The 16929-nt window shown below is 47.3% G+C and overlaps 1 protein-coding gene across 2 annotated transcripts in view; it reads right to left on the bottom strand.

The window, feature by feature from the left end:
* The window catches only part of LOC146194714 (uncharacterized), a 361541-nt gene that overhangs the window by 259415 nt on the left and 85197 nt on the right, over nt 1–16929 (bottom strand). For both annotated transcript variants that reach the window (XM_084597512.1, XM_084597513.1), the window contains exon 8: nt 2419–2466. In XM_084597512.1, coding sequence (XP_084453638.1) covers nt 2419–2466 — 48 coding nt within the window. The remainder of the gene's footprint in view (nt 1–2418; nt 2467–16929) is intronic.

The following is a 16929-nucleotide window of genomic DNA, read 5'->3' as shown; positions in this document are numbered from 1 at the left end:
CGTGCGGCAATGCTGGATCACGTCAGCCACTGAGTCAAGGCTTGATTTCCCGATAAGACAATTACAGATATCTTCAGCAGACTTGTCCAAAAGATGGTCAACTTGTTATCTTCCGTCAATCCAGGAGAGACAAGCTTGCACACTTTCGGCTTCCTCAGTATGCTCGGTGCATGTTTCCTCAGGAAGTTTAGATCTTTGAGAGAGCGCTTGTTCAGCTCGCTTCTTCTACCCGTCAGATTCTACAAATCACTTGTTTATCTCTTCTACAAAGCAGTCCCATGTGATGAAAGTGTCCTCGCAGTTGTCGTGCCACATTAGGGATGTGCCGTTAAGTGCGAAGATCACGTTAGGTAGCTGGGCGGAAGAGTCCCACTTATTGCCACGGCTCACCCGGTGGTCATCAGTAAGCCACACATCTAAGGCTTCGCTGGAGGAGCCCGTGAACGAATACGGTACCCGGTTATGCTCCTGTGTACTGCTAGGCCCCACCCTCGGAGCGTCGCTGTCAACAGAAATCAGAGGTAGAGATGGTTGCAGGCCAGAAAGACGGCGATTTCCGCGTGGTTCAAGCTATTAATGCGTGTTCAGGTTTCTGGTGAATGTTTACCCAGCGCCTCTAACCAAGATGTTAGAGCGAGGTTTTATTTGTTGCAAGACGAACGTCGAAGAACCAGCTGTGTCCACTTGCGCGTCCCAGTACGAGCCGCTTCTTCTTCGAGCCCATCTTCCCTCGTCTTTATCTCTGGACGTAACAATATTTGCAATAGATGTGCTAGTTGGATCTGGTCGACAGAGAAATAGTGCCTTTTCGGCACGGACTACGATGCAGAGCATCTAAACCCAGCTCAGGACACTTTCTTGGCTTTTAGGCTTGGTTTTACCGACTCCTAAGCTCTGCCCGCATCTTCCTACAATCAGTTACTGCAAACACGAAACACCACTAGTTCATAACACGTGACACGCCTATCTAGTAAAGAACAACAAATTCTCTTCAAATGTGCAAATTTCCTTTGAGGCAATCACCACTCGATTTGCTCACCCCGTTGTGGGCCCCGCCCGGTAGCCCTTCCAGTCCAGCAGAAAACTCTCTCTGCTACCAGATAGACTTACTTACCCTTTCCCATGCTTTCCGGGGATTCCTCTGCCCGGTTGTCTCCTGAGATTAGTCATCTGACACATTACCGACCAGTCGTCGCTGCGATACAAAGGTAGTAAGTTCTGTCCGTCAATGTTAACTTCCTTGTCGCAGTTCACCAATCCCGTGGGAACTCCTCAAGACGCTCATTTCCAGTCCTTCTTCGGCCCGAATGAGCTAGGACATCCTTGGAGGTTCATTACGGCCGTCCACCAAGGTCACCTGCTCAATTCGATACGCCTCGCGGTTGTTTTATCATTCGTTCCATACGCCGCTCCGACATGGTAGCGATTAGCGCCATCTCAGCGTGCTGCACCGGTCGTGCCCTTATGTGAATGCGACCTAAAGGGGGCACCATTTTCCCATTCAGGGACTCGAAATGATTATCCCCCTCACAATGCATCGGCGTCTCCGACAGAGGAAGCCGCGCGCGTCTTTTCACCACTTCCCGGATTTGGCTTTTTCTTGGATGAGCGGCTGAGGCTAGCGTCTACATCACCGATGCACACGGGTTTCTTGGCTTAGCTAGGGACATTGTGCTAATACTAGCGACCAACATTCTATTTGAGGAGCTTAAAAAAAAAATGCCGATAAAACCTGGAGGTTTAACATCATCATAACAGACGAAATTAAACTTTTTTCAGTTGTCAGGAGCACGAAAAGCCTTCACTATTCTCCAATAATGGCAGAGAGGAAGAGCGACGTATAATACGCGACCTCAAACTCCAGAAAGGGACAAAACTTGATTATACCTGCGTATGTATTACTATCCATTCCAGTCTCTAAATACATTTGAGAGAATTGTGAATGTAGCGTTTGAATTGATTTGCAAAAAAGTGAATATTAGGTGCAATAAGAAAATGATGCTCAAATTTCGATTTTTTTTCAAAACATCAAGCTTGCTTTTAATTCTTTAAAATATTTTGAAAATGCAACGCAATTATACAGAAACAAAATGCAATTATAAACAATCGGGTATAATTATTTTAACTTGGTATATTAAGTATATTTAGGCTATTTAAATATTGCCACTTATTCAGATTTTATTCTAGGCAGCCTTTTGGGACACCAACTGGTATTTCACGACTGAGATGCTATACATGTGCTCTTCAAACTAATTACTAGACTAACTATTCCAATATTCCCAATTTCACTAGTATAGCAGCTACGGTCATTTGCTTCAAAACTGGGCGCGTATGACAAATACATGACTTGAACAGAGTCAGTGTATTAGACCTTGTCAAAAACCTAATGTAGTGCAGAATTACAATGCCGTAGCTCACCAGGTTCTGAGTCTGCAGTGTAGGTTTTAATTTCTCCAATGAATACATCTGGAAAAAAGCAAAAAGCACTTCAAAAACACAGTAATAAAGAGGTGATCCATAAACGGCGAGCACAATACACAGACGAAATATATAGCCAGTGGGGAGCCCGCGGTAACCTGGAGGTGCACCTAATTCAGATAGGCAGCGCCACCTTGTTTATCAGAGCTAGCGTGTAATAGGACGGAACAAGCAAGTCGCCCAGCTGTGCCTTAACCAGTCCATGACCAGCAGGCTTTCTCTTAGATGAAAAGTGGTTTTAGTTAAGCTTTATTATTCACAACAGCCGTTTATATAGAGTGGCTTAAACGTGGAACCATACCGTCACGGCTAACTATCGTGGTTCTTTGGGTAGGCGCTCGACTGCTGCGCCCAAGGATGCTAAATGAAATCCCGTTCGTGGCGCCCGCTTTTCAATGAAGGCTAAAGCAGAATACCCATGTGGTACTAATCCGTCTTGGTCGCTAATTCTGGCCCCCTCCACTATTGCGTCGCTCATAGCCTCAGTCGCATTGGTGTGCTACAGCCCATAAATCAAAGCTTACCGTCGCATCTGCCCTGCAACTGCAAAACAACTTCACTAACCGTATGTTGGAAAGTGTTGCCTTCAGTTTTGTCTAATATGCAACTATACGGTTAGGAAGTGCGTTTTGTCTGCACAGCAAATTACGTGCACGATACCCTGCAGATTTGTTTATATGCAGTGCGAAGTGTCACTGCATAAGGGGCAATATCACAAATTTCCCGTTGAATTTGTACTTTATGTCTCGCAATATATTATGCACAGTTTGCGAAAGTGAGGCAATGGTTCACATCTGTAGTGAAAGAGAGGATTACCTTTGCGTTTCGATACTTGTCGTTCTGCGACAATTCACGACTACAATTGGTTGGTTTGTGGGGTTTAACGTCCCAAAGCAACTCAGGCTATGAGAGACGCATTCATGACTGCAATTTTGGGTCGAATAGTAATTTAGCTATTCTTCGCAAAGAATAACACCGAGAGGAGCAGCGAACTACTTGTCTGAAATGGTAGGCTTGGCGGCAATAAAAGCAGTGAGGTAGGCGCAGTCTTCTCGTTGATAAATGACGGGCAGAATTTGTCAATACATTACAAGGTGCGAGCGTGGAGGAGAGTTAACGCACCTTGTAATCTTCTTAACCAGGATTCACACGGGGGATTCCGACGAGGATTGATGTGGAAAGGAGGTGTACGGCGACACGGGCTGAGCAAACTTCCTCCGCTCCCGAACTCGCACATCCACACGGGCGATGAAGAGTCGCGGAAGAGAGACGTCGACTGTTTCAAGCCGCCCGCAGTAGGAGAGGAACGGAGAAGTACGCAAGAGAGCTGTTTCTGACCTACTAACGTTTCTTTACCAGGCAAAGAAACAATTCAGTGAAAAAATTGCCGACGATTACGTTACTGCCTAATGCGAAATTTGAGCGCAGCTCATCAGCTGTTTCACCTTTTCGATAGATTGAGCCGAAGATTTCGAGCAGGACACGTATGTACAATTACAGACAACTTTATTTTTTTTTATTTTTCACAGGTATTCCTTCAAGAAACACTCCACTAACAGTTCTTGGCTGTCATAAAAGAAGCTTTGTGGTCGGAGATATGAAGAGAGCAATTAAGTTATCGGGAAGTCGCGGGAGGCAGCGCGTGAGCGCATAGGAACGTTGCGCGACGATCAGATAGCAGCGTCTGACTGATGCCGCTGCTAGCGAGTGAAGAGAACGTGACTCTGCGTTTCGGCTTGGGATGCACGCACCGTGATTCGCTGATAGGGAGCCGTCGTTCCGGCAATCGGAGAGCACCCTCGCCGCCACGTAGGAAGAGGGGGGAGGAAGGGGGTATAAGCAGCGGCGAACGGGGGAACGCGCGCAGCAATCAGATAACACGCGCGGCTGGCGCCACGCAGGAAGAGGGGGGCTGAAAGGCATTGCTGACGATGCCTTCAACCTGCTGCTGTGCAAGGATGTTTCTACCATAGACTCTGTGCGGCAGGTGTGCCGACGTTTCGAGCGAATGAAACAAGGCGCATTTGTCACCGTTTAGACAGGCTGCCGAACATGGCCGCTAGCTCCTTCTGTGTGGATCGTCCGACAATTCGACCACATACCAACGATAGTACTTTTATCCAAGTCGCCTGCCAGAACATGGGGCATTGACTCCCGCAGCCTCGATATCGCAAAGCGCCTGACAATACCCCGGCTAATTTAACACTTATTTAGGCTCGCCAGCACTTATTTGTTCGCCAGGAGGTTTCGAATATGGGCATACCTTGCAGCCGCATCGCATATACCGCGGATTCCGGACCTTCTTCTCCAATGATTGCTGCTGCTTCCTCCAACACCAGTTTCTTACCCCGATACCGGGACCGAAATCCTAATGAATGGCGTACCTATGACACTCGCCCCATCTGCTTTACTTGTTCACGCGTTAGCCACATCTCCCGTCACTGCTGAAGCCGAACGTTGACGCCATCTCATCTGTTCACCTACTTCGACCGCCATGGAGACTATGCCCCTCGTTATTCCTCACCTCGGCCCGACCAGTCGCATGTTGACCCCGGTGCAACTGTTCGTGTTGCCAACCGTTCGTCATCCTCGCAAGCTCGACGCTCGCGTTCTCCTCTTCGCCGCAGTTCTTCACCGTCCTTTTCCGCCCGCTTACCGCAAACCTAGCTAATGCAGCTCTGGCAGGTGAACCCAACTTTTCTGACTCGGAACGAAAAACATCTACTGACCCCTGTACTACGTAATACCCGCATTAATGTCCTTGTGGATGAGTTTCCATTTCAGCGTTTATTGATACCGGCGCTCAACTGTCCGTACTCAGCTCCTCATTGCGCTGTAGCCTCAAGAACGTCCTTACTCCAGGCGTGCGTTCCACAGTTTGTGTCGTCAATGACAGCCTTGCTGGTGGGGTTGGCATGTGTACGGCGCGAGTTACCATTGCTGGCCGCCATGCCCCAGTGTTGTCCACCATCCTACATGAATGCCCCATGACGTATTTCTTGGAATTAACTTTTTAACCTAACACTATGTTCTCATTCACTACTCTACCGGCTTGCTTCGCACAGCGGAAGCGCTGTGCTCTAAACACCCCGCCTGCTCAGCATGCTTTTGCTCAGCGCAGTTCGGCCGCCTTCCTCCGGAAGCTGCCGTTTACATCCCTATGTCGCCATTCTCACCCGTATACCAGATGGCGACTATCGCGTGTCCCATTACTGATGTCATCCTGCAGCGGCACGTAACCATTCCTCATGTAATTGTTCATATATCTCATAACCGCACAACACTCCCTGTCCTCAACTTCATCTTGTCAACTCACGTTCTGCCCGAAGGAATTTCACTTTCTGGGCGGTCCCAACTGACCTATTGTGCCATTTCAGCTCTGACTACAGATTATCCAACTTCAGTCCCTGAAGCCCGTCCCTCGTCCACCACATCACGTCCTGACCCTGTTAACGTGTTAACAGCAAGGATGCAGCTGATCCCCATCACCAATTCGCCGCCGAGTTACATAAGCTCTTGGTCATCTATAGACCTTTTTGACTTCGCTACCCACCCATTGCGTCAAACCACAGTTGTCTCCCACCGCATTGACAACGGTGGCGCCAGTCCTATTCACAGGCGGCCCTATCGTGTTTCGCTTGCCAAGCGACGCGTAGATCAAACGGAGGCAGCGAAGCCGTTGGCAAATGACACATTCGAGCCTTCCAGTAGCCTTGAATATCACCTCTTGTGTTTGTCAAGAAAAAGAATAACAGTTGGAGCTTTTTCGTTGACTACCGCTTTTGAATAAGATAACTAAAAAGGATGTCTTTAATCTTACAGATATCGACGACGCGCTTGATAGTTTGCACGGAGGCAGCTAATTTTGATCCATATACCATCGTTCCGGCTACTGGCAGATCTCTGTCGACCAAAGAGACTATTAAAAACAGCGTTCATCACCCCTGACAGTCTCTACCAGTTTAATGCCATGCCTTTTAGACTTTGCAATACCCCAGCAACCTTCGAACGCGTGATGGACTCTGCTCCGATGCTTGAAGTGGACCACTTGTTTGTGTTATATTACAGATGCAACACTGTTTTAACGCGACAGCGTTACGGAGCTCGTGTCGTTGAAAAGCCGGTGTCGTTCGCGGCGTTGGCCGTGAGCGATAAATCCCGGCATGCACTTCATAAATAAAAAGCAACTTCCAAGATGGGCTGGGTGGGGATCGAACCAGGGTCTCCGGAGTGTGAGGCGGAGACGCTACCACTCATCCACGAGTTCTTTTTTTTTCTTTATTTCCTGGCTTTGGTTCATACCATTTCACAAGAACACAACACGAAAAACACAAAACAAAGTACATATTGGAAGGTCATCATCAGCCAATGTCAGGCTGGCTTCGTCTCAGTACATTAAAACTCCCGCAACGACAGCAAAGGCTCTACCCTTGAGAGCCATTCGGGAGATTCAGCAGCCACTTTCTGTATGGCAATAAACCAATTCACACTTTCTCGAAAGTATATTCTAGCGGGTCGAGCATCCCTGTCGCAGTGATAGCCCGCCATTCTGGAGCGCCATATAGAGTGGAGGCCCATGAGCATGATTAAATCATACGGAACGCCATCTTCATTATCAATGCTTAAATACCGGATGCCGTGGGAGTCTAGTGGAAATTCTTTCTTTATCGTACGTTGCAAAACATCCCAGAAATAAACCCCTTCCCAACAATGCAAAAAAACATGGTCTATTGTTTCCGGCTGCTTGCAGATTAAACAGTGCGCCCCCCACGGTAAAAAAAAATCCCTTTCCTCCAAAAACTTCTTTACTGATAATGTTCCGGTGTGTAATTTAAAGAAAAATGTCTTAGCTCCTGGCGACACCTGCATTTTCTTTACTCTCTTCAAGACATCTCTGCCCGGACCTCCACTGTATAAGGTTCTGTACAAGGGTTGTGGCAAAACAATGTCACATAAATCGCGATACAGCTCTTTTCGTTTTACAGTGGACAAATATTCATTAGAAAAACGCACTGAAAGAAATCTTACACTAGCGACGACCTCCCTGTAATAACCAAAAATCCCACCCGTAGCTTCTTCGGTGGAGACAACAAACTCCGGCAGTAGGCGCCGTAGCCTAACTTGGCAGACGGTGCGTAAGAAAGGGTCCGAAGCATCCCGAAAAAACAAAAACCGGTTGACCACCTGCCGTAAAAACAGATGGCCGAGTCCCAAAACGCCGTCTTTTACCCGACGGAACAAATTCGTCCTGCTGCAGCGTTCCCATTTACCTGCCCAAACAAAAACGGCGAAACTCATCCACGAGTTCGATGCTTGAAAGCGGTACAAAAGCGCTTCTAGTGAATGTGGTGTTGCCTTAGAAACGTGCCGTAGAACGTTATACTGCGGTGTATATCGGTAATTATGAGCATGTTACTTACAGAAGTCGCAGTTACACAAGTAGCGAAGTACGTTTCCGCTACATTTCTTCTGCGCTCTGCGCACATGCAGAGCCATCTTGCGGCAAACACAGAAGAACCCCTCCTCGCAATGTGCGGCGCTGCCCCGACACGTGGCGCGCCACTCGCCCCTGACGTTTCACCGTGCACCCTTGCGGGTTGTAGAATCAAGCGTCTTTCCTTTCTTTAGATCACTATCCTCGCTCACCTGCTTTTCCCCTTCGGGCCGCGCGGGTACCGCTTCGAGGATACCCCAATACCCTTGCGTTTAATAAGTTTTCTCGCTCTCTCCCCTTCCAACATCCAGCGTGCGTCACTCGAACAGTGGTGTAAACGAAGAGGCGTCGTGTGCTGTGCGATGTCAGCGCACGTTAAAGATCCCCAGGTGGTCGAAATTACTCCGTAGCCCTCCACTACGGCTCCTCTTTCTCTCTATCCACTTTCCACTTTCCCTCCCCAGCCGCCGGGGAGGCGCAGTGGTTAGGGCGCTCGGCTACTGTTCCCAAGGACGCGGGATCGAATCCCGGCCTCGGCGGCCGCTTTTCGATGGAGGCGAAAAGCAAGGCGCCCGTGTGCTGTGCGATGTAAGTGCACGTTAAAGAACCCTAGGTGGTCGAAATTTCCGGAGTCCTCCACTACAGCGTCTCTCATAGCCTGAGTCGCTTTGGGACGTTAAACCCCAAAACCAAACCAAACCAAACCAAACTTTCCCTCCCATCTTCCTCCCTTCCCTTACGGCGCGGTTGCGGTGTCCACAGAAATCAAGTGAGACAGTTACCGTGCCTTTCCCTTCCTATAAATAAATCAATTAATTAAAACAGTGGTGTTTAGGCGACGCGGCTCCTCTTTTCCGCTGACAGCGCGATTACTAGGTGCAGCGTCTGATGCCGGATGCCTCTGACGTGATCGCTGTGCCGTAGCGCTTCTGCTGGAAAACGTCCCCTGCGATGTGTGCCGAGCTGCTTCCAAGGAATCAGGCTTCTGCGTGGTGCTCCCAAGCGAGATAGAGGACGATCCCATCAATGCGTCAGCCCCATGATCGCGTCCGCCTTCATGGCGCGTCGCTGCCCGGCTTTCTCCCTCCGAGACACCGAGTTCTTTGGTTCGTTCCGCTTTCTCAGGCGCACGTTTCGTTGCCGCGCCGAACGCTGCGTTTCTCGGCGCTCACCGCGTGATTCGTGAGTGCAAAGTCCGATGCGGGGCGCCTCATCAGTGATTGCTGCGCCGTACCGCATTCCTTGGCAGGTCGACGGGTGTTGTATTGCAGGGCCTTGCGCGCTCGCTCTTGAGACGAGTGTGATGGAAGCGGCGCTGTCTGCAAGTGTCGGTAGCGCTGGGCGGTGCGAACGAGGTGGAATAACGCTATCGCGTTCCACTCTTGAAGGCGAAGCTTAAGCGTCCTCCAAATTTTTTCCTCTACATTTTACAGCCGCTTCCATCGCCTTTCTAAAATTCTTGCTGTTTTTCTTAGAGCCGGACTTCAGCTAAACTCCAATAAGTGCAGCTTCGGTCACAGAAATCAAAGTCCTTGGTCACTTGGTTAATGCTGCCAGCGTTCAGGCTGACCATAACAAGATTCGCGCTGTCAGAGATTTTCTGAGTCCGCGTTCATCCACCGATGTTCGAAGCTTTGGCTTATATTCCTATTTCCAACGATTCGTCCCGAACTTCGAAGCCCTTGCTTGTCCTCTCACTCAACTCCTGAAGAAAGGTGTTTCCTTCTGTTGGGGGCCGGAACAATTTGCAGCTTTCTCAGACTCTAATTGCTGCTCTCACTACTTCACCTGTATTGGCCCATTGCTACCTACCCGCCTTACTGAACTCCGCACCGACGAAAGTGGGCATAGCATTGGAGCTCTACTCGCTCAGCGACAACACGGCCGCACAAAGCTAATTCCTATGTCAGCCGCGTACTATCTGCTCCCGAAAAAAATTATTCTACCACTAAGCGAGACTGCTAGACCTTGTTTGGGCTATTACAACATTCTAACCCTATCTTCTGGCCGCATCTTTACTGTTATTACAGACAATCATGCCTTGTGTTGCCTTTCCTCTCAAATATCCTACAAACCATTGGAACTCTGGGCGCTACGATTACAAGAATTTAGATTTTCCGCCATCTACAAGTCCGGCTGGCTTCGACAAGATGCAGATTGCTTGTCCCGTCTTCAAGTCGACTCCCATAGCTTCTCCGACGCCGAAAATGACGCCTGTGTCTTATCTGTCTCGGCCTTTTCTAATATTGCAGAGGAACAGCGTTTGGATCCTTCGCTGTATTCCCTCATTCTCCGTCGTACCTCCGACCGCCGTCATTCATCCTTCGTATTATTTGTACTCCATGTGGGCATGCTATACCAATGTAATATGCAACCAGATGGCGCAAACCCTTTTCTCGCCGTCCTCCGACATCTCCGTGCCACCATTCTTGAACAGTTCTATGATGCTCCTACGGCTGCATACCTGGGGGTCTCCCGCAGATACGACAGCCTGTGCCGACATTTGTACTGGACTAGGCTCTATCGCTCCATCCAGCACTACATTGCCGCATGTGAACTGCCCTAGCTTCGAAGAAACCCATAAGTTTGCCTTCACGTCACATTAAACAGATCCACATACCGACTGACCCGTTTTCACGTGTTGATGTTGACCTTCTTGGGCCATTCCTAGTTTCCGCCTTGGGCAACAAATGGATCGCCGTCGCCACCATTTATGCTACGCGGTAAGCTATTACCCGAGCCATACCGACCAGCTACGCCTAAGACGTCGCGACTTCTTTGTAGAAAACGTGATTCTTCATAAGGGCCGCTCGTGAAGTACTAACGAACCAGGGCCGCTGCTTCCTCTTGTGAGTAGTTGAAATTATGCGTTCGTGCTCCGTCCGCCAGAAATCCACTGCCGCCTATCACCGCCGACCAACAGCCTCACAGACCATTTAAATCGTTACCTCACAAACATGCTTTTCCATGCATGTGTCTTACGACCACCAGGATTGGGACGTTCATCTTCCCTTTCTTACTTTCGCCTACAACTCGTCCCCTGATTAATTTCTTTCAGTCGGAAGTAAGCGCCTGTGTTGTGTGTCTTTATGTGTCTTTCGGCCTTATGCGCTACACTCTTACGTCATGGATTGCCGTTACCGACTATCCGAAATGTAATTCCCCTTTGTGAATTACATTTCCAGTTCTTCGGGCGTATTTTCTTTTGTCTACCAAGGACCTTTTATGACCGTGCCCCTTTTTACTGCCGCTGTTTTCAAAGCACTTTCTGCTGCTTTCAGCAATCACTCTGGAATTCTACCCAGCGACGTCAGGCAATCTTTCATTGGTCTCAATCCCTCCACAGGTCATTGCCGTCATTACCGCAGAATCTGCACCCCCGTAAGTTCTGAATATCAACGGTATGCGCGTCTTCTGAGAGAGTACTTAGCGGTCCAACTCCAAGAGTCTCTCGAATCTAACGCCGCTAAACACCAACTTCGAGCGTGTCTGCTACTAGCCGTCAAAACAACTGAAGTCCTCCGGCAACGCCAGGACAATAAACTTCGCTCCCTCCGCCCACATAAGTTCTCGAGAGGAGAAAACAACGTGTACGTCCCTGAAGGTATCCCCCTTCCTCACGAAGTCAGACGAGTGCTGTCTTTTGAACCCAAGTTGTCAAGGGAGGCTTCAAGGACTCCGCATGGACTGTTCTCCATGGTGCGACGTGTCTCTCGCTTAGCCGAGCAAGAGGATTCTTGCCGGTGTACCTCCGACGGTGTGGACGCCCTCTCCTAATGTAAGACTCGACCTTCAAAAGTCAATGTGAAATGTCGTATGTACTTTCAAACTGAGTAGTCGCTTTGTGTCATCCCCTCTAATAAAGAGGGAGGTTTTGCAGTTTTCTCTATGGCTTATTCAATGAGAAAGCCCACCTTGCAGTTTCCGATGTTTTTAAATGTGAAGGCAATGTTTCACTCCCAAAGGTAAGGCTTAAGCTAAAAAACTCTATCTAGCTCAACGTCCCAAAAGTAACCACTAGGACTGACAGCAGTAAGCAGCTTTTTCTAGAAGTGTTTTTCAGCGCGAAAACAAATAAGGTTTACGTCCCCTTAAGGATTATTATTTCAAAATAGGACTCCTGACAGACGTCTATCGCTGTGTTTCTAAAAGGAAAACTCGACATGTTGACAATAAATGACTTTTCTTTAGTACATAGTTCAGAGGAAGTGGTAAATGTTGTGCAGTTACTTTCAGAGCAGAGGCTTCTTTGCTTCTCTATTGATTTGAAAGAATAATAGTTCTCCCTGACTCATTACAAGCTGCTTACTGTTGTAAAGGATTACATCCATCATTTTGGCGTCATGTCTTTCCAAGATTAATCCGGATTATCCGTCAAGAATGATTTAGGACTGTTACACTTTTCTCTCCGCTGCACATTCATAGATCGGCAAGGTATTCCTCAAATTCGGAAGCAAGGAACATGTATTAGGCAATGTCTGGCCACCGTACTTAGTTACCTGTACTCGGCACATCTTGAGATAATCCTCCAGGATCGCCTTACCAGCACACAAGTGGTTAGAATCTTTAAAATTGTTGCCGATTCTCTTTTTCTTGTCGATTGTACGTCATTGTGATTAGAGAAGGTGGCTTCTGGCATTTTATCCGCTGTGCAAGGATGTGTTTCATCGCTCCAACTGACTATTGAAATGCCCACCGAAGGAGAGATCCGTTTTCTGGATATCTGTTTTAAATTCTTAGGCAGCGAGGTATATTGGGGCTATTCATCTCGTGCCAACGAATCCCTCCTTCCTTACAAATTAGCGCTCAAAAGCTCGTAGAACGAGGCATTAATATATGTGCCTCAACATGTCCAGGAAAAGTCGTACCCCGACCTCATGAGCCAAAGCTTTCATGAACAAATGCTGAGATTCTTCGACGCAGGCTACACAGCTGACTTATGTGTTTCTGTATCAGAAAGCACAATGAAAAATAAGTGTCTGGAACAGAAGCTGCGTCTGGGCTATTAGAACGTACGAAAGTCAAAATTGCTGTTATTTCGTACATTCATTGCTTGTCCCACAATTTTAAGAAAATTGGGAAGAAAGCGAATGCTTTGTAGTTTTCTTCAGCCCATGAAAAACGTTTTTCTCATGAAAAAACCTTGTCCTTCTATAAACGTCCCCATAAGCTGCAATGCACCATTACGCACCGAACAAAGATTGTAAAATCTACTGAGGGCATTGTTTACGACATCCCTCTTTCTTGTAGTAAACATTACGTTGGCCAGACCGGGCGTTGCCAGAATGATATGCTTCGCAAACACAAGAATAACTGGCTTTGCATTGCAAGGGGTGTGCCTGTGTACCATTTTTGGAGAAGTGCTCGGGTATGGCTAAACACCGAGATCAATTGCCACGGGACATTATAAAAGCAGCACACATTGCTGCCTTGGATGATGTGTCAGTAAGCCGTCTATCTCCCTGTTCAAACTGTTCAAACGTGAGCTCGTATTATTAGGGAACGTTAAGCGCTTAGCGATTTTTAGTCCGCTCTTTTTTCAGCGGTTTTTCCGGACGCATGCGCCTGTTAGTCTTTATATGTCACGTTTTGCCTTGGCTTTCTTTCTCGTAGTCGGACGCAGCGCCTGGGTTGTGCACCCTTTTTATGTGTTTCGTCCATTCGCGCTACACTCTCATGCCATAGACAAAGTTTTCAATTTGGTGTATAGTTCTAGGGTCGGTTCCGCTCCCATTCAATTCTTTTAGTTCTTAACCTTTGCATTTTTTACCTGTAGTCTAATGTTTTTTCAGTTCTACGTTCTGCCTTCACACATACTCACTGGTTAGTTATCTGGTATATTTCCGCCACTGTGAGTCAATGCCCTTTCGTTTTAAGTATTTCAATACTTTACCTTCCCACCTATTGTAGTCCATTTTTCTGAGGCGCTCTTAGTAAAATATTTTTCTCTGAGCCCCTCGTTCCTCGAAAGATGCCAAGCTCAAGCTGCCCCGTACTGATTTGTTTGTAGTTTTGTTGTGGGCTGAAAGTGCTAACCTTCCCACAGATCTCTGATTTGTTTCGAACGCCTGCTGGACGTTTGTCCTTAAGAAAAAAACCGCGTTCCCGAAGGTAAACCCTGGTACCATTATTCCTTTCCAAATATTGTCCTATGTTGCACTTTTGCGGCATCCCTGCGTCCTATTGCTCTGGTGGCCTGTTCATGCTTTTCTTTGTATGCCTGTCCTTCGTGTATCAATACCACGAGGCATTTGTATTCTTCCAACCATCTCGCCCCATTGTATCTGAAGCTTTGTATCAGTGAAATCGTTGAGCGCTGCTCAAGACAGGGAGGGCAACTTATGGCAGAATAATAGAAACTGTAAATATGAGGCCGCTATGCCCGCTCGTTCTCCTTGGAATGCTGCGTTTCCACGCCCTTCCGTGAACTTGCAGATCAGTCGCGCTGAATCTGCGATGGTCGCAGTCTGCTGTCAGCGGCACCGGTTTCTCTGACTTTTCTGTTCCGCAAATCTAACTTGAGTAACTTTGAAAACTTCATAGAGAACGTGTAATCTCTGAAGCAGATGGTCGACAACTGTGATGCACGACTAGACGCGTTGCGCGCGATCCAGTAGTCAGCGATAACATTTTATACGCCGCGGTTCTTTGAATTAGTTAATCATTCTAAGCGATATACAGCTCGTTCGATGAAAAGCCACCGACATATTACTAGTGGACTACGTCACAAGGTGGCCAAACCGCATGTTTTATAACTTATTTGTAAATAATGTTTTCAGTCACACACACACTCCACTAGCCATCTACCCGTAGTTGTGTAGTGCCTTGACGCCGCTTTCTAGAGCCTCTATCTAAGGTCGTTCATTACTAGCGGTTTAAAAGCTCTGCAGGTTGTAAAGTCAATATTTGGCTAAGAATATTTTCATAAGCTGTTTTGTTGGGAACACCAGACAAGCCTTCTTGTTTGAGATTGTAGCAAGGGCTCTTCATTTGTCGGGTAAAAACGTTGGGAGGGTTCTTGTTGTCGACCGTCTTCAAATAGCCGTTTGGCACCAGCTACATCGAGAAGGATCACCATGGAGCGAGCAACACGCCTGGTACTTATGGCATTGTCGTGCGGCCTAAAATCTGATGCACGTAATTCGTCACGGACGCTTCGACCTAAAGCCTTTTTTCAATGATGTAATTGATCGCAGGGAATCTGAACTAGAAATTTAATAGTAACGTGAACGTGCTGTTTGAAATTAGAGTATTCAAAAAATTACACAAAAATTAATATTTAGAAGTACTAAATTATGCACAAACCTGCTACTGCATACGTATACAATGTGTACAAGCTAAAGTTAGCCAATTGTTAAAAAATAAAACTTTGATGTAGTCCAGAGAAACCAGTCTTCTAGAAATCTCGCGCATCACAGGCAATTCGGTATTTTGTTTTTATCGAAATACTCACAGAGATCATTTTACTAATTTACTAACTATTGTATTTAGACAAAAATGGTATTTCCAAAGTTGAAGAGCACATTCTGAAACCACCATTCCATTTATTTTAGTTATAGAAAGACTCGCGTGTATCTTTTTTCTAAGCTCTAAAGAAAGCCCGCGAAATACAAAAGAAAAAAAAACATCACGTGATGGTTCATTCCAGCACCTTCATTGGGACATGCTCTGAACTGTAGTTTAAGTAAACGAAAACAGCTGGGCGGGGCCGTTTTAGCAGCAGGCTGATGTGTTTTCGATGTTTTCTTGACTGCTTCGGGCAGTCGGCACACGTGACGGTGCAAGCTGCAGGGTGCTAACGGCGCTCGCAGCAAGCATCTACAACATATGCTTCCGCTCGATCTGAACTGTCGGTTCACGAAAAGGGTTCAAAACATTCCTTCGAATAGTGAGGTCGATCAGGAAAACATGTTTGCGAAATACACACCATATCCGCACAACTCTTGTATTTGTCTGGATGGCAACAAATACATATTCATTAACTGTTTACTTATTTCACTTCGGCGGCAAGTCAGAATTGGCAGTTTCAATCTGCTGTCAAGACGATGACATATCAGTTTTGAAACGAACCAAAAACTCATTTTACAGTCTTGCAGGACGAGAAAAGCCGAAGCTCTTTCTATACTAAGCAGAGCCTTAGAACAAGATACGCGCAAATCACGATACAGATTTGATGTCAGTCGATTACATCTGCACTAGATACTACGCTCATTTGCAACTGCGTCGTGTATTGGCCTACGTCGTTTTAGGCGGCCACTTCCATAACAGCATCGCGTGCATGAAATGCTCGGCCCTACCTGGCTGAAATACATTTTGAGAGGAGAAAAGATGCGAGGGCAAGGGTGCAACCACAACTCCTTTTGCTTCAGTTCTCGTCTGCTAGGCTGTTCACTACTGTGCAGCCACCCATGCCCATAATCGTTTTTTGTTCCAACTCCCGAATTTTTTATCCACTGCACGCAGTTAGGTGGCATCTGACGTAGCCCTCATTACCGATGAACGATGTACCGTGCCTTCGAAGCTAGCTGCTGTTGTTACACGCCAATAAATAATTGGAGAAGGCCTTCAATATCAGCGCTCTCCGTCGGGGTGGCACAGAGGTTAGGGCGCTCTACTACTGTTCCCAATGGCGCGGGGTCGAACTCCAGCCTCGGTGGCCGCTTTTAGATGGCGGCAAAAAGCTAGGAGCCCGTGTGCTGTTGGACGCCAGTGCACGTTAAAGAACCCCAGGTGGTCGAAATTTCCGGAGTCCACTACGGCGTCTCTCATAGCCTGAGCCACTTTGAGACGTTAAACCTCCATACAAACAAACAAAATCAATTATTGCGTATTTTTTGTGTTGAAGGTAACGCCCACAATACGATACTCGAAAACCGAAAGAATTCGTAGTATTGGTTGATAATCTGATAGTATTGGTTGATAAGCAGGACGGCCAAAATGCTTTCGCTTTTCGGCACTTAAGATGGCTTATACTCCGGTCGAGCGCGCAGACTAAAGTGCACTTACGACTAGTGTCA

The sequence above is a fragment of the Amblyomma maculatum genome, chromosome 3 (genome assembly GCF_055883805.1).
Source record: "Amblyomma maculatum isolate TAMU_Amacu chromosome 3, ASM5588380v1, whole genome shotgun sequence".
Lineage (NCBI taxonomy): Eukaryota > Metazoa > Arthropoda > Arachnida > Ixodida > Ixodidae > Amblyomma > Amblyomma maculatum.
This window is presented reverse-complemented; position numbering and strand designations above follow the sequence as displayed.